At 41.7% G+C, this 18,593-nt stretch overlaps 1 protein-coding gene across 1 annotated transcript; it reads right to left on the bottom strand.

Moving 5' to 3' along the window:
• Positions 1-1,501: 1,501 nt before the first annotated feature.
• On the bottom strand, positions 1,502-7,201 carry LOC123045234 (WD repeat-containing protein 91 homolog). Its single transcript, XM_044468206.1, has 16 exons — positions 7,021-7,201; positions 6,391-6,796; positions 6,181-6,303; positions 5,870-6,011; positions 5,119-5,324; positions 4,734-4,792; positions 4,566-4,660; positions 4,373-4,475; positions 4,167-4,261; positions 4,030-4,092; positions 3,726-3,801; positions 3,519-3,627; positions 3,255-3,367; positions 2,912-2,970; positions 2,100-2,208; positions 1,502-2,012 (listed from the first exon to the last, which is right to left on the bottom strand). The coding sequence occupies exons 2-16, from the start codon at positions 6,779-6,781 to the stop codon at positions 1,878-1,880; spliced, it is 1,878 nt and encodes a 625-aa protein (XP_044324141.1). The 5' UTR covers positions 6,782-6,796; positions 7,021-7,201; the 3' UTR covers positions 1,502-1,877.
• Between the last annotated feature and the right edge of the window lie 11,392 nt (positions 7,202-18,593).

The following is an 18,593-nucleotide window of genomic DNA, read 5'->3' as shown; positions in this document are numbered from 1 at the left end:
TTTTTTTTTGCAAATTGCTTCGATTGATAATGTGCCCATGCTTCACCATCATTCATTCATCATGTACCAATGCAAATATGCTTTATTTGTTGCTAGCTGCTGCTAACTACTTGCGCTGCTGTTGCCGGTGAAATTAACTCCATGTTGACCCATTAGAACATAATTCTGCTTGGTGGTCCCATGTACGAGCTATCCACAGCTGGGGGAATCCTATTTTCAGACAAAAAAGGTTATTGTTGGCTCCCTGGAAAGAGCTGTAGACATAACTCTCCCTTGATTCGCAGCTCAATTCACTGACAGAGATCCAGATTATGTGAAATGGTTGAGTAGAAGGAGATATTTTGCTCATGGTCGCTAGCAAGCAAATATTTGCTCGTCAAACACTTTTTTTTTCTTTAATACTTATTTTTTTGAAAAACTTCTAATCTATTCATCTTTAATCATGGCAGTACAACAAACACCGAAAATAAAAATTACATTCTGTAGACCACCTAGCGACGACTACAAGCACTGAAGCGAGCTGAAGGCGCGCCGCCGTCATCACCCCTCCATCGTCGGATCGAGCACAACTTGTTGTGGTAGACAGTCGGAAAGTCGTCGTGCTAAGGCCCCATAGGACCAGCGCACCAGAACAGCAACCGCTGCAGATGAAGAATAACGTAGGTTGGAAAGATTCAGCCGAAGACATACAAACGTAGACGAATAACGACGAGATCCGAGTAAATCCACCAAAAATAGATCCGCCGGAGACACACCTCCACACACCCACCAACGATGCTAAACGCACCGCCAAGACGGGGGCTAGGCAGGGAGACCTTTATTCCATCTTCAGGAAGCCGCCGCCCCTCTCTCCGGCCCTTGGCAGGATCCACCGCGCCTCCATGGCCCTGGGGCCACCGGAGACGAGGCGGACCTGCGGCGGCAGGAACCCTAGCTTTCTTTCTTGGAAGAGGAGGAGCGACTTCCTTTTAATATTTACTCCCTCCAAAAAAAAATATAAAAGCGTTTAGATCACTAGAAAAATCTGACTATATATACTTTGTCACTTTCTTTAATACTTCCTTCGTAAAAAATATAAGAGCGTTTAAATCACTAGATAGAGTACTAAATTCAGAAGTCCCTAAAAATATCTGACTATATATACTTTGCCACATCAATAGATTCATTGCACTTTGTTTGACATGAAGTTTTGATCCGAGCAAGTCAAAGCAATCAATTGTATATGGAGTACTATATAGAACAAACAGCGGCAGCGTCCATGACATCTGCCCCGATTTGGAGGACTGACGATTTCAGAGATGGGTTACTTTTAGAACAAAAAAAGACATGTCAGAGATGGATAGACACCACACACCAGTACACCACTGCAAACTCCGGGACTCGTAAATTGACTAGTTATTATTACTAGGATTTCACAAGAATTATGTAAACGTGCTCTTGGAGATGCTTGACATAGAACCCTAATTGGCCCCAAACCATCAACTGACAGGACAATTGTTGCTAATCAAACAGCAACACATAATTTTTCCTTCAAAAACCAGCAGTACATCATAAAAAAACGGTGCCAGGCATGGCTTGATCCCTAATTGCCTTTTCATGAGAATGGGAGAAACCTGCCGTAAAGCTCCTACCATGTAAAGAGATAACAGATGTTTTCACCCGTTTTTACAACATAGTTTCACCGGCTCGCCAAGTCTACAAACACAAACATGACCCAGTTTTCCAACGCAAAAGGATCTATCTGGATGAGATAATCAGGAATATCATAAGGATCCATGGAACTGGTTCATCTCTTGGAGGTCACTCTACAGAGCAGCACCTCTGGTCGCATCCGGCAATCAACAAAATTTCAAGGGCAAACTGCTCGACGTAGAACATCATAGAATGGACGTGACGCGGACAGAGTGGTCTTCAGAACCAGTAACATAGATTGACCGCGTGGGGTGCCAGTCCACACTTGTTATAGGTGCAGTATGAGGAAGTGTCCTCAACCCTCTCTCATGGCCTTGCACCTGAAAGGGATATAGTGGACTGCTGTATTGGCATCTATCTACTTTAGCAAAACGAACTTAATTAGGGAGTGTGGACAATGTGGAAACCTGGTATATTGGAGCCCGAACCAAACCCGACGTAGCAAGAAGTCTCTTGCCATTAGAATCCAATGCTACCTCATGCATGCGTTTGTTAAAGCTCTCAGGGTTGCAAAACCTGGTGACAGAAGACAAATTAGGAGAAATCAGAAAGCAATGCTTCGCAGTTGCATAATACACCAACACAATATACCATGCTGTTCTGGCAAAATAAGAGTCCAATCAGGTAGAGCATTCGATAGTCTAGCAGTTCTCATGCCAAAAAGAAGTACGCCAGTAGTCCGTGCACACACATTCAACTAGTCGGACTGTCTAAATCTAGCTTAATCGTACACAAATAACAATGTTCCTTTCAAATTTTCACCTAATATCAAGAAATCTAACGTGACATTAGATAATTCAGATATCAGAGGATGTGCGTTCACATGGGATAGCTCAAGATTGTTATGGGAAAAAAAAAACTTAATTGTCAATTCGATGCATCCTAGTAATTTTAAAATTATGTGCTATTACTGAGAGTTTCAAGTATGCATCTAAAACAAATATAGGAAAGGCCTCAAACCTGTGAATTGACAGACAGTTTCGTGTGCAAAGTGTGTGTGTGAAGTCTATATGCCACATGCGCCATACAAAAATGCAGGAGGAGATTAGCATAGAGATCTTGCTAGAAAAGTATTGTTACCTGAAACTAAATAGCGGATATAGCTAGATGAGAGCAACATATGTGAAAGAAATGAAGGGTTGAAGTACATTTTTATCAAACCAACACTAGCTGCCATTTGCAATTCAATGACGATTCACCAACTGCGAAATACTCTTACCTACTGCAATCTCTTGACCAAATAATCTGACCTTGATTGTGCAAGCTCCACTCAAATATCTAAAGATCATACAGTTAACATTAGATACAATACAACCACGCAAGCTAAGCCAAAGAATATGGGGTACATGTTTGTATACGATAATCAATTAATACAAGTACGAAGTCAAAGTTAACCTATAACAATGCTATAGTTGTTATTTTGCTTAAAGCTGATTAAGCATTGGAATTTAGAAGACTGCATAACTCACAAGGTCCAAAGGTACATACAATAACCATTGTGTTATCTGCTTGCATATATACATCAACAGAGTTGCATTTATGCACTAAAAGGGGCTATATACCTTTCCATCTGAGCCTAAACTGAAGATGCTTGTTTCAGCTGGCCCAAAAAGAACTGAGCTCACAGGGGAGTCATGGGCAGGCCATCCAGTGATTTGTAGACCAGCAGACATGTCTATGTGCAGTAAAGGAGTACTGTGCGCTCCAATAATCATAAAACACAAATAATATCTCAAAGAAACAACGTAACCAAGTTCTAGCTGTCCTCAAGCAATAAATGATATACATAATAAAAGTGGTAAAGGAATATTACACTAAAAGGATACCAAACATGTGAATCATTCCATCTGTTGCAGAGGCTGCCAAGATCTTCCCATTGTGATTGAAGCAAAGTGAAGTAATAGCAGGTGGATCCTCGCCAAGAGGGAGGACTGTCTTCAAATAGAAGAAATGGATATATAGATAACGAGAAGGTTACTGGCTAGATTCCTCAGCTAGGTTCAAGGTAAGGGGTTGAAAGAAAAAATCAGTACCAGAGGCTTCCATGTTTTCATATGCCATACTGTCAGGGAAGCAAATCCTGTTCTATCAAATATAGTTGATCCATGCCTGAAAATCAATTTAAAGCTGGAAATAAGACAATACAATTGACGGTACAATAAGACAATGGTATTTGAGAGCTACTACTTATAGTTCAAATTGATATGTGAAAACAGGACAAAACGCAGCTGTCAGAAACAGAAGTTTAGCAGTAACGCTTTTCTGTAGGAAAAAGAAGCTGCCATTTTGCAGTAACTGGCAACTGATTTCTTACGAAGCAAGAGATTTGAAGTTTACCGTCTCGATGCAGCTGCAGAGACAAACACGGGATCTACAGGGCTACACTTCAAATCAAGCACACTGCAAGAAATTGAAAAGCTTCATCAGCATAGATACAGTTGTGAGCCCAAAAGTAATAGGTGGTAACTTCTAACCTTGGGAAGTCCTTGGATGTACTGAGGTCACAAACAACTCTCTTTGCATCAGCATTCCAAGCTTTAATGCCTCCATTAGCTGTGCCTATGAGCAGCTATTGTCAAGAGAAATGGGTGATAAAACAAAAGTCTTAAAATATGTTCTTCAAAGGTGAAATGGTGTGGAAAAACCAATGTGGAAGAATTAAAATATACGATAGGCATACCAAGCGATCAGATCTGCATTCCCAAGAAAGTGCGCTGACTTCAGCCCCACAATATATAGTGGCATTTTTTGATGATGGTGTTGATGAGTCGTATGTCCAGATTCTTTATAAGAGTTTAAAAAATCAACAGGTCAAAATCTAGAAACTTCCAGTTAGGCAAAAAAATAAATCAGAATTAAGATAGCGCAGTTACCTCACTGTGCCATCAGTCGAAGAACTAGCAATATTTGATCCAGAAGCAGAAAATCGACAGCTACTTATTGAACTGTTATGGCCTAAAAATGTTTCCTGTTAGCAGGTTTAATTAGTGATATAGGAAACCACAAAGATGGAAGGTTACTAGGGATAAACTATAGCTTACCTGAAAATCCACCTTCACTTCAGGAAAGTCTTCCTCTGTCACCAAAATCTGCTCATTTTCTGCAACAAAAGAAACATATTATGCTTCAAGGTTTTCATATATAAGACAAATGTAGTATCCTAAATGGGCATCTACAGAACAAATACATTGAAGAACATCAAAATAGAAATATATGTTCGGTGAAGCATAAAAGTAATCCAAAGTATGGATATTAGAATGGTTTATGAGGAAGAAAGGTTATGTCCAGTGGGGGAAAAGGTTGACCAAAAATAATTAGTTACCTCACATAAACCAATGGTAAATAATCATACATATGCTTGAGAAAAACCAGAGTCTAAAAATATATGGTATGAAGAAAAAACTATAGCTAGTAAAAAGAGCCAACCTGCATTGCTCATCCGAGAAGAATCACACAATTTCTCAGCTCTTGATTTTGCTGAACTCAAAGTCTGTGAATTGACACCCTGTACAGTTGTACTTGAAGTTGAGGATTCTTCATAGACTCCTGAGAAAGCTTGTCCCCCAACGGAGGAACCAGCTGTAGTAATCTTGAGTAAATTCTTGTGTCCGGAATTAATACTATGATCATTCCTGTATTTACCAGTTATGAGATATTTAGCAGATACCCTTAGGAGCTTGAGATTCATAAAAACTCTAGCAGTCACATTCTACGTCATGCTCTACCATCTACATTGATAAGATATGTAACCTAACACTCCCCCGTTCCAAAATTAAGGTGCATCAATTATCATGCAAGTCAAACGATTGTATGTTTGACCAAGATTACAGAATAAAATATCAACATCTCCAATACCTAATATATAAAATATGAAAATACTTTTCATGATGGATCAAATGATATAAATCTGGTATGTAGATATTGATATATTTTTCCTAGAAATTTGGTCAAACATGCACACGTTTGACTTTTAAAAAAACTAATACACCTTATATTTTGAAACGCAGGGAGTAGTCTGAAGCTAAGAGCACTTGATGAACATAGTTTTCCTAGTTCTTTCCCATCTGTAAACCAGCTGTTCGTATGCAAAGTTGCAAACAGATGATAGCCTAATTACAGAAGGGCATGCCTCTGAAGATATATGAGCAATTTTGCAGTCCAAAGAGCATAGTTTTACCTTCTCAGCAGGGATAGTTCAACTTCCTTGACCTCTAACAATGCTTGCAGCTCTGACAATTTGTTATTCAGTTGCTTTATGTCACTCTTGAGGCACTTGATCATATTCTTTTCAGTGCTAATCTTCATAAGAGCTGGGATTCGTGGAAAACTTAAGGATAGAACAGTGTTTAAGCAAACCATAATGTTAGTTTGGCGGTCGACAAGAATGCGAGTAAATTATAAATCTGATAAGAAGTTTGTGTATTAGGAAAGATGAAAAGCATCCTGCTAACTTGAGCACAATTGAATGCGATTGCTGTAAAAGGATATGAGTACCATTGAATATCCCACTTAAGAAGTTCCGAAATGAAAGAACCAAAGTATCTGACCATTCTTTGGAAAAATACATACGGAACTGTGGATCCAAGCTTGGGTTCTTAATATATGGTATAGCTGCATAGTGTCATTGAGATTGGCAAAGCGTAAGTAGAAGCAGACACAATGTGGGCAACAGAGCACTAGAAGGCTAAGAAGACGCACCAAACCATGCTATCCAATCTTCACGCTTTTGCATCAGATAACTGCCGCTTGCGCTAAAGAATTCAACAACTTTTTCTTGCCTTCCAGATTTCAAGGCATTGACAACATAATAACGTAATACTGACTGCTCCAGTTTAAGAAGCGCCGTGTAGAGTACCGTGTCCGCAGGTGAAGTGAAACACTGTTTTAAAAAGCTGAAGATGCTTAGCAGTCTATCCAGTTGGTATTTTGGTATGTACACTGAGAACACTAAATCTAGGATCTTGTCTACTTCAAAGTTCCTGCCGATCTCGGTGGACAATTCTGCCTCGTAAGCTTGCAGCGTGTTCGTGAAACCCCTGAACACAAGAAACTCCCTCACGAGTTCTTCGGCATACTGCACATTCTCCATTTCTGTCCAGTGTTGCTGCAAATGGAAAGAAATAGTAGTTAAGAGCATAAAAGTTTAAGCATGATGAAAAGAGTAAATGTGAGAAACTGACACTAGGCCAGCAATGATCTCCACCCTACCCTAGAAAGTGTCAAGCAGGGACGGATCTAGATGGTGTGCCGGATGTGTGCACCGGCATAACCAGAAATTGTCGAGGCAAGTGGAGCTTGAGTAAACAGTTGGTGAGAACAAACTCATACCTCAAAACCTAATGGCCAAAAATTGCAGACCGGGTGGAGGTAGCAGGAACGCGATGTCGCGACGAGGAAGGGCGGTAACGGCGATGGCAGCGACGCGCGTTAGAGGCTGGGGTGTTTTGGGTGCCGCGTGGTGCTGGGGGCGAGGGGGGGAGGGGGGATGGGGGGTGGGCGTGGGGCGGAATTGAGGCGTTGGCGGTGACGCGAGGTAGCGGCGGCAGCCGTAGGGCACGCGGCGGTGGACTATCGATTGGACTGAGGAGGAAGAGCAAAGAAATGTACAGGTACGGGGGAGAGCAGTAAAGCTTGGCTCTCGAGAGCGGAAAAAAATTCTTTAAAAAGAATAAGATTTTTTTCCCCATAATCCTAATTTGTATTCTTTTCCCAAAAGAACGGAAGGCGTATACGAGTATTAACCAAATGCAAGCACTAAAACTGCTAAAACAAAAGAAAAATACAATTAAGTTTTTGGGGTGGTCTTCATCATCATCCTGCACATTCTGATGGTGTTGATGTTGTCACCCCTAGAGTTTCACGTCATTACGAAATAAGAAGCTAGTATTCACACTGGAACGTCAATTTTCTTCCTCGGCCACTCAGGCACATCCACGAATTCCAGCAAATGCAAAGTCAAATATTTTCAAGAACTTTACACATGCAGCTCTTCAAAGGTTTGAGCAAAAAATAGCTAACCTTATGAAGAATCAAGAGAGCTTCTAGAGAGGTGTGGAGACTCATATTCATAGAGTTAATATTTGCACTGATACGTTAATTGTGGTTGTTGCTACTATTAGAGAGCGACCAGGGACATGGATGTTCCACCAGAGAGTGGTGATGGTGAAGATGTGAGCATATATGAGCGTGCACCTAGAGCCACTCCATCCAGACCACCTAACGCAAGTGAGATCTACTTCAGTTCCAGCGACGACTGATGGCTCTATTTTCCGATCCATCTTAAAGCTCATTTGTTTCATAGTAACTCCATATATCATGTCATATTGAGCTATTCATACAATGTGTATGTTCATTATGTATAAATACTATTTTTTGATTCATTTTCATGCGAGCTTTCCATACTCTTTAGTTTTTGTTAGTGTTATTAGTTTTCTTTTGTTTGTTGCCTTTGTAGGTGTATTGACACTCCAATGGACTTGACACCTCACAAATGACCAACTTGGGGCCAAACCAAAGAAGTTCCAGCCATCAGATCCAGGATCTTGGGATAGTTGGACAATTTGGCATTTTCCAATGAGGCTAGATTAAAGAGCCAATAACATGGGTGTCTCGAGCTTTTTTTGATACAAAATCAACGAACCCAAGAACATTAAAATCAGATTCGTATGAAGAAATGACAACCAAAATACAAAACTACACGTGCAAACTTGTGAGGGAAGATGATGCACGGTACGACCGTGTACCAACCTACCAGGGCTGCAAAATAAGTCCCTGAAATTTTTCACCGGTTCATCTAGGTTTGTTCCTACGTGGTCCTTGGAGTCCAAGGGGGTGTTGGGAGAGGATTTAGCTCCCCTGGAGCCCTTGGATGAAGGGGTAGGTGGAGGATTGATGTCACTTGAAACTACGTCGGTATTTCCCCAAAGATGACAGAATGATATAGTACAGCTACGGTAGGTATTTCCCTCAATTGTGAAACCAAAGTATCAATGCAGTAGAAGAACCAAGCAACACTATATAAACGACACCTGCACACAGAAAACAAATATTTGCAACCTGACGTGTAAGAGGGGTTGTCAATCCCTCCACGGTAAAAAGATAGATTGATTTGTGGTAGACTGGATAAATAGTTCTCGATAAAACGTGAAATAAAATAAGTAATAAAAAAGTGCAACAAGGTATTTTTAGTTTTTTGGAATAATATATCTGAAAATAAAAGCGAATAAAAATATATCTCAAAGCAACTATGATAAAAGAATAGACCCGGGGGCCGTAGATTTCATTAGTGGCTTGTCTCCAGAAATAGCATACGGTGGGTAAACAAATTATTGTTGGGAAATTGATAGAAGATCGAATATGACGATATCTAAGGCAATGATCAATATATAGGCATCACGTCCAAGATTAGTAGACCGACTCCTGCCTGCATCTACTATTATCACTCCACACATCGACCACTATCCATCATGCATCTAGTGTATTAAGTTCATGGAGAAACAAAGTAATGCAATAAGAACGATGACATGATGTAGATGAGATCTATTCATGTAGGAATAACCCCCATCTTGTTATCATTAATAGCAACGATACATGCGTGTCTTGCTGCTCCTTCTGTCATTGGAAAGAACACCACAAGATCGAACCCATCATAAAGCACCTCTTCCCATGGCAAGAAAAATCGATCTAGTTGGCCTAACTAAACCAAATACTCGAAGAAGAAATACGAGACTATAAATAATCATGCATATAAGAGATCAAAGAAGACTCAAATAATATTCATGGATATAGATCTGATCAAAGTTCATCGGATCCCAAATACACCGCAAAAAGAGTTACATCAAATAGATCTCCAAGAGACCATTGTATTCGGAATCAAAAGAGAGAGAGGAAGCCATCTAGCTACTGCCTACGGACCCTTAGGTCTATGATGGACTACTCACGCGTCATCAGAGAGGCACCAATGAGGATGATGAACCCCTCCGTGATAGTGTTAGATTGGATCTCGTGGTTCTGAAACTTGCGGCGGCTGGAATTGTGTTTCGTTGACTCCCTTAGGGTTTCTGAATATTTGGAAATTTATAGGGCGAAGAGGCGGTGCATGGGGGCTACGTGGGGGCACAACCACCCTGGGCGCGCCCTGGTGGGTTCTGCTCCCCACGGGCCTCCCCTCTGACGCTTTCTAGGCCCATACGGTGTCTTTTGGTCTAGAAAAAATCTCCAAAAAGTTTCGCTGTGTTTGGACTCTGTTTGGTACGGATACTCTGCGAAGTAAAAAAAGCAAAAAACAGCAACTGGCATTGGACACTATGTCAATAGGTTAGTCCCCCAAAAGGATATAAAGTTGGTATAAAATTATTGTAAAACATTCAAGAATGATAATATAATAGCATGGAACAACCAAAAATTATAGATACGTTGGAGACGTATCAGCATCCCCAAGCTTAATTCCTACTCGTTCCCGAGTAGGTAAATGATAAAAATAGAACTTCTAATGTGAAATGTACCCTAACATGTTCATCACACATTCCTTTCTTTTGTAGCATGGACATTTGGACTTTTATATGGTTCAAAGCCATAGTCTAGTTTTGGCATGAAGATTTCAATACTCAAGCATATAAATAAGCAATTATGTCTTTCAAAATATCAACACTAAAGAATATTATCCCTAACTCGTCATGCTCAATCATTGATCCATTCATGAAACACATATTAGCTACATCCAATGCTCAAGTATGATCATAGTGCTCCCTAGTTGGTGTTTTATAAGAGAAGATGGAGACTCAGATAAAAATAAAAAATGCATAAAGTAAATAGATAGGACCTTCGCAGAGGGAAGTAGGGATTTGTAAAGGTGTCAGAGCTCAAAGCAAAAATTGAGAGATAAAAAAATTTGAGAGGCATACTTTTCCCGTCAATGAAAACGAGTGAGTAATTCCCAACACTTTCCCTGCTAGATATATCATAGGCAGTTCCCAAACATAAAAAAAAATTTGTTCCTTTTCCACCATTCTTTCATAATCCATGGCTAGTTGTATCCATGGATGTCTTCCGTACCAATACTTTCCAAATAATTTATTATTTAACAACTGATAACCCACAAGTATAGGGGGTCGCAACAGTTTTCGAGGGTAGAGTATTCAACCCAAATTTATACATTCGACACAAGGGGAGCCAAAGAATATTTGAATGTATTAGTAGCTGAGTTGTCAATTCAACCACACATGAAGATTAATTATCTGCAGCAACATGATCGATAGCAAAGTAATATGATAGTTCTAATAGTAGTGACAGCAGTAATAGTAACAGTAACAGTGATAGCAGTACTTTTGTAGCAAGTGCAACAGTAACGATAGCAGTGGTAACTTAGTAAGAACAATATAAGATAAATTCGTAGGCATTGGATTGGTAATTTGTTGGATGATATTCATCATGTGACAGTCATAACCTAGGGCGATACGACACTAGCTCCAGTTCATAAATATAATGTAGGCATGTATTCCGTAAATAGTCATATGTGCTTATGAAAAGAACTTGCATGACATCTTTTGTCCTACCCTCCTGTGGCAGCAGGGTCCAATTGGAAACTAAGGGATATTAAGGCCTCCTTTTAATAGAAAACCGGAACAGAGCATTAACACAGGGTGAATACATGAACTCCTCAAACTACGGTCATCACCGGGAGTGGTCCCGACTATTGTCACTCCGGGGTCGCCGAATCATAACACGTAGTAGGTGACTATAACTTGCAAGATCGGATCTAGAACATAGATATAATGGTGATAACATAAACAGTTCAGATCTGAAATCATGGCACCCGGGCCCAAAGTGACAAGCATTAAGCATGGCAAAGTCATAGCAACATCAATCTCAGAACATAGTGGATACTAGGTATCAGGCCATAACAAAACTAACTAGATTACATGATGAATCTCATCCAACTCCTCATCACCCAGCGATCCTATGAAGGAATTACTTACTCCCGGTGGGGAGCATAATGGAATTGGCAATGGAGAAGGGTTGATGATGACGAAGAACGAAGATTCCCCTCTCCGGAGCCCCAAACGGACTCTAGATCTGGCCTCCCAATGAAGAACAGAAGGTGACGACGGCTCCGTCTCGTGGATCACGTCGGTTTCAGGGTCTACGGGGCCACCAGGTGGGGACAACCCACCTGGGCGAACCTGGGGGGCAGGCGCGCCCTAGTGGGTTGTGCCCACCGAGGTGGCCCCCTTAGGTGACTCTTGGCTCCAGAAATTCTCTTTTATTGTATAAAAAATCCTTGCAAAGTTTCGTTCCATTCTGAGAACTTCTATTTCTGCACAAAAACAACACCATGGTAGTTCTGCTGAAAACAGCGTTGATCCGGGGTTAGTTTCATTCAAATCATGCAAATTAGAGTCCAAAACAAGAGGAAAAACATTAGGAAAAGTAGATACGTTGGAGACGTATCAACAACATAAAGTAAATTTCTTTTTCATTTCGGGACTGGGCATCCCTATTACCGTCGTACTCTCGTGCGATGACAAGTGAATAAACAATCTTCTTGAGAATAACACATCTAGCACGGAAAATATTGGCAATCGCTGCCGCTTCATGAGCGGTATGGGCACAGAAAAAGGAAATCCATTTTGAAAATAGAGATGGCACATACAAATTTGCTAAGAACAGCACATAAATATGGCATATAGGTAGGTATGGTGGACTCATATGGCAAAACTGGGTTTAAAGATTTTGGGTGCACAAGTAGTATTTCTACTTAGTACAAGTGGAAGCTGGCAAAAAGATTGAGAAGCAACCAACCAAGAAACGATAATTCACATAAGTGAGCATTAAGCATAACTAATACCGAATAATGCACCATAAGTAGGATGTAATTTCATTGCATAACTATCGACTTTCGTGTTTGCATAGCATTACTGCAGGATGTTGCTAACGCGACACTACAATCAAAGACCCTTCGACGAAACTGTGTGTGATGCAATAATCACAAACGGTGGTGTAAAAAACCGTCAAAAAAGGCGCAAAACGTTTGCGATGACAGATGCATCAAACACAGTTCAGATTTTAGTTGCGTGTGCGATTCAGGGCATACGGTTCAGTTCAATTAACCGTTTTCGATGAGGAGGAACAAAAGAAACGGGCAGCCAGATGAAGGTGTGTGTGATGTACATCATACGGTTCACTCGGATGAACTTTTTGTGATTAGGCAACACAAAAGAAACGGTCAGTCAGATCAAGGTGTGTGCGATGTACATCACACGGTTCACTCGGATGAACTGTTTGTGATTAGGCAACACAAAAAAAGGTCAGCCAGATCAAGGTGTGTGCGATGTACGACATGCGGTTCACCCGGATGAACTGTTTGCGTTGAGACAAGAGAACAGAAACGGTTCAATATAACAAATACCATAAATATTGTAAGGTTCAAATTCAAAGATTACAACGCCCAAATTCAAACATTGCAAGCTGCGTCATTTCTGAAAAGGGATCAGCCGCTGACAAGTCATGTATGGGTTTGACACAATAACTTTCAATTGCTTTGCCATATGCTTTACCAAAACGAAGTTTGGCATTTTTGGAGGCACTTCCATTCCACAGTACCAGCCGGCTCTGATAATCATACCATTTATCTTTCCTAATTAAATGTGTGTTCAACCTCAGTACCCTTAGCACCTTTGCTCTGGCAAGAAAGAACCTAGTGAGTGTAATCTCCGGTGGGGTCCCTCGGTAGGAGTTCAAAGTAATATTTGAGAGATGCAGATCCAGTCATTTGACATTGTCGTTATAAACATCATCCACCTCTGAGCCTAATATGCACTGCAAAAGAAGAGAATGTGTTAGTGCCTACATGAAGTTTTGAACACTTGACAGACGAACATACAAACCCTAAGCCAATATGGGGTGGGGGTGTATGTCATAAAATCCTCCAAAATTCCTTCAGAAATTGTAGTGCATTGTCATTGTAAACTTGGGAAAAGGTGCAAAAAATTGAACTCCATTATGGTTAACATTTAATAGGAAAGGAACATCACCTCGATATACAACTTCTTCAGGCACGGAAAGCATCTCAGGCAACTAATAACTTGGTCCAGGTTAGGGCCGACAGATTCTAGTGCCAAGACCTTCACTGTGCCCAGAGTCTGGGTGAAGCTTCGCTGGATGACAGACGAACATACATCTTCAAAACTAGAAATAACATTGATATCAAGAAGGAGAGGTATATAAGGTGACTGTTGTACCTGAAAGTTGAAGTATTTGACAGACGAGTAGCCCACCACTTTCAATTTCGGCGCAAAAATGGCATTGATTCTTGTTGGACCTTGTTGATCAACTAGAAGTAATCTCTCAAGTGAAGGTGTGTCCTGGATGACCATATTGTGGTCCACCTTTTGTGATCTCTCATTGCAGCACCAGCAACACACATAAATAGTCCGGAGAGTCCTAGAGGTGATGTGCAAGGTACTCGACCAATTCATCGCCTGAAGACGAAGGAACTCGAGTGCAGTACAGCCGCGGAGCAGGCGCTCCATGTCATCCTTTGGGATGCGGACGACGACGAGGTCGAGGTGCTTTAGTCATGGTAGAAAAAGAGCAGGCGCGTCATTAAGGGGGGGAATGGAAGTTCATGAATTTGGCGAGGCGCAGCATGGGCGTGAAGCAGAGTGCGGACGTTGGCAGCAAGTGCATATGACCATCATTATAACTTAGCTTCTCGAGCTGATCTATGGCGCGGGATTGGAACCACTCGTCAAGCTTGGCTTGGTCCTTGCCATTGGAATGGAACTTGCCCGTGATAAGGCCTTTGATTGGGCCATCGTGACTACCGAGGATCTGGGAGAACGCATCCAGGCTTTGGCGATAGCCATGGCAGAGCTTGTGGGCGTCGAGGAGGTCGACAGGGGTGCGGAGCCATAGGATGCGCCACCACCAGGAAAGGGCGGTTGTCCTCACCTGATATTTGATTGGGAGGAGGGATATGATGACTATCAAGATATCATCGGGGAGGTTGTTGAGGAAGTCTAGGCCTGCTGGAGTCGCTTGCGGTTCTTTCTCGACCCGCCTCCGCTTGTCGGCAGCCTCGTTCTCCACCTTGTCGGCAGGTACGAAAACCTCTGTCTCCATATTCACGCCATGCTCCGGTGCTTCAGCAGCCCCGGCGTCGCCACTCCCTCCGATGGGGCGCTTCGGCGGCATCCTTGTACACTGACGGCTTTGAGGACTCAAAGCGGCATCGAGGATGCGGGCGGAGAGAGAGGAATTGTGTGTGTGGCGAGGATGGGGGGCACGACCGCTCGGTGGCGCCATTAATATAGACCAGTGGGAGCGAGGCGGGCGGTGGTCCAAGGCTGTCTCGCTTCCCGGTGAGAACAACAGCTTAATCTCTAGTATGAATGAAATCTATGCTTAATTACTGAATTTTAGTTGCAAAAAATAGATAGTGCTATTGATTTTAGCTGCATATTTTGACAAATCACAGTGTCTCTTGGCTTAGCGCCAAAGTCTGGCTTTAATTTGCATACCGTGATCTGAACTGTTTGCGTTGAAGAGATGAACAGATCCTGCGTTGAACAGCTTGTACACTTCCCGGTGAGCCTGCGCACCGGACTGCGCTCGCATGCCTCCCATTCAGTCAAGAAGCTGTCCACACGACACCTCCTATAGCCATTAAAATCAAGACACATGGCGTCACGTGAATGGTTAACCGAACGCACGCGGTTTGAATTATAGAAACGTTTGAGATATTGAAGCGACAGCTATTATTTTCAAAATGTCTTTGTTGGCTGTCATTATTCGAGTGCGCCTTCTCTCAAAATGGACACGAAAAATACCAGAACATGTTGATGCCGCTCCATGATAGCATGCCCGGTTTCATGAATTTCAGACAAGTTTTGGATTTGCTAGAATTTAAAAACCAGGCATCTCAATGTTTTGCCGGCAATCAACGATGCCTGATATTTGAAATTCATTCCCGTTTCTTGCATGGGACCTAAGCATGCACCCAAGGACACAGATTTGATTTTTCAACCAATTTATATGCATTGGAGCATGTGCATGTAGTTCAAATTTGAATTATGCACGTAAATGCATTGAAAACACACTTAATGCATAAAAATGTCCAAACGAACCCCCCAAAATCACAAAAAATAACACAACACTCATGTTGTTCTATGTTGACACGAGAAATTTTTTGAAAGAAATAAGAGGCAATGGATATCGTTTCGTCCCCAAAGGTGGGGGTTCCCTACCGAAACCATCATGCTTATTGTGAGAAGCTCTGGTTTGTGAGAAGTATATACCCAAACCTGCCCCAAATGGGATAAAAAATTTACCACGGCATGTTGATACCGCTCCATGATAGCATGCCAAGTTTCATGAATTTTATACGAGTTTTGGATTCACTAGAATTTAAAAACCATGCATCTCAATGTTTTTCCGACAATCAACGGGGCCATGGTGTTTGAAATTCATTCCCATTTCTTGCATGGGACCTAAGCATGCACCCAAGGACACATATTTGATTTTCCAACCAATTTATATGCACTGGGGCATGTGCATGTGGTTCAAATTTGAATTATGCACATATATGCATTGAAAACTCAGTTAATGCATAAAAATGTACAAACAAACCCCAAAAAATAACACAACACTCATGTTGTTCTATGTCGACACGAGAAAAATTTTGAAAGCAATAAGAGGCAATGGATATCGTTTCGTCCCCAAAGGTGGGGCGTTCCCTACCGAAACCATAATGCTTGTTGTGAGAAGCTCTGGTTTGTGAGAAGCATATACCCAAACCTGCCCCAAATGGGACAAAAAACTTACCACGACATGTTGGTGCGGCTCCATGATAGCATGCCAAGTTTCATGAATTTCAGACAAGTTTTGGATTTACTATAATTTAAAAACCAGGCTTCTCAATGTTTTGTCGGCAATGAACGACGCCCTAGTGTTTGAAATTCATTCTCATTTCTTGCATGGGACTGATAACCCACAAGTATAGGGGATCTATTGTAATCCTTTCGATAAGTAAGAGTGTCGAACCCAACGAGGAGTAGAAGGAAATGACAAGCGATTTTCAGCAAGGTATTCTCTGCAAGCACTGAAATTATCGGTAACAGATAGTTTTGTGATAAGGTAATTTGTAACGGGTAACAAGTAAAAAAAGTAAACAAGGTGCAGCAAGGTGGCCCAATCCTTTTTGTAGAAAAGGACAAGCCTGAACAAACTCTTATATAAAGGAAAGCACTCCCGAGGACACATGGGAATTATCGTTAAGCTAGTTTTCATCACGCTCATATGATTCGCGTTCGTTACTTTGATAATTTGATATGTGGGTGGACCGGTGCTTGGGTACTGCCTTCCTTGGACAAGCATCCCACTTATGATTAACCCCTATTGCAAGCATACGCAACTACAAAAGAAGTATTAAGGTAAACCTAACCATGGCATGAAACATGTGGATCCAAATCAGCCCCTTACGAAGCAACACATAAACTAGGGTTTAAGCTTCCATCACTCTAGCAACCCATCATATACTTATTACTTCCCAATGCCTTCCCCTAGGCCCAAACAATGGTGATGTGTCTTGTAGTCGACATTCACATAACACCACTAGAGGAAAGACAACATACATCTCATCAAAATATCGAACGAATACCAAATTCACATGACTACTTATAGCAAGACTTCTCCCATGTCCTCAGGAACAAACGTAACTACTCACAAATCATATTCACGTTCATAATGAGAGGGGTATTAATATGCATAAAGGATCTGAACATATGATCTTCCACCAAATAAACCAACTAGCATCAACTACAAGGAGTAATCAACACTACTAGCAACCCACAGGTACCAATCTGAGATTTTGAGACAAAGATCAGATACAAGAGATGAACTAGGGTTTGAGAAGAGATGGTGCTAGTGAAGATGTTGATGGAGATTGACCCCCTCCCGATGAGAGGATCGATGGTGATGATTTTCCCCTCTCGGAGGGATGTTTCCCCGGCAGAACAGCTCCGCCGGAGCCCTAGATTGGTTTCGCCACGTTCCGCCTCGAGACGGCGGCACTTCGTCCCGAAAGCTTCCTTCTGATTTTTTCCAGGACAAAAGACTTCATATAGCAAAAGATGGGCACCGGAGGCCTGCTAGGGGGCCCACGAGGTAGGGGGACGTTCCCAAGGGGTAGGGCGCGCCCCCACCCTCGTGCATGGTGGGTGGACCCCCTTTGGTGCTTTCTTCGCCCAATATTTTTTATATATTCCAAAACTGACTTCCGTGGAGTTTCAGGACTTTTGGAGTTGTGCAGAATAGGTCTCCAGTATTTGCTCCTTTTCCAGCCCACAATTCCAGGTGCCGGCATTCTCCCTCTTCGTGCAAACCTTGTAAAACAAGAGAGAATAGGCATAAGTATTGTGACATAATGTGTAATAACAGCCCATAATGCAATAAATATCGATATAAAAGCATGATGCAAAATGGACGTATCAACTCCCCCAAGCTTAGACCTCGCTTGTCCTCAAGCGGAAGCCGATAACGAAAATATGTGCGCATGTTTAGAGATAGAGGTGTCGATAAAATAAAATACGAACATGAGGGCATCATGATCATTCTTAGAACAACACACACACACACACACACACACACACACACACACACACACATATATATATATATATATATATATTGTCATATGATTTCTTATGCTAAAGTAACAATCTATTCACAATGTGAAGTATGAATCAGAAACTTCATTGAAAACTAACAAACTATAATCCCACCCCCTGGGCGCGCCCTCCACCCTCGTGGGCCCCTCGTGGCTCCCCTGACGTACTTCTTCTGCCTATATATCTCCATATACCCTAAAAACATCCGGGAGCACAATAGATCGGGAGTTCCGC

This window comes from Triticum aestivum, chromosome 1A (assembly GCF_018294505.1).
Source record: "Triticum aestivum cultivar Chinese Spring chromosome 1A, IWGSC CS RefSeq v2.1, whole genome shotgun sequence".
NCBI lineage: Eukaryota > Viridiplantae > Streptophyta > Magnoliopsida > Poales > Poaceae > Triticum > Triticum aestivum.
The sequence above is the reverse complement of the archived record's forward strand: the minus strand, read 5'-3'. Positions and strand labels throughout refer to the sequence as shown.

What these genes read in the sequence shown, in the direction of transcription:
- LOC123045234 (XM_044468206.1), bottom strand. Translation starts at nt 6,781, where the DNA reads ATGGAGAATGTGCAGTATGCCGAAGAACTCGTGAGGGAGTTTCTTGTG. An exon ending in TGGGATATTCAATGGTACTC is followed by an intron (nt 6,012 to 6,180) that starts ATATCCTTTTAC and finishes TAAGTTTTCCAC; the next exon opens with GAATCCCAGCTCTTATGAAG. An exon ending in TGGAATGATTCACATGTTTG is followed by an intron (nt 3,368 to 3,518) that starts GTATCCTTTTAG and finishes TACTGCACATAG; the next exon opens with ACATGTCTGCTGGTCTACAA.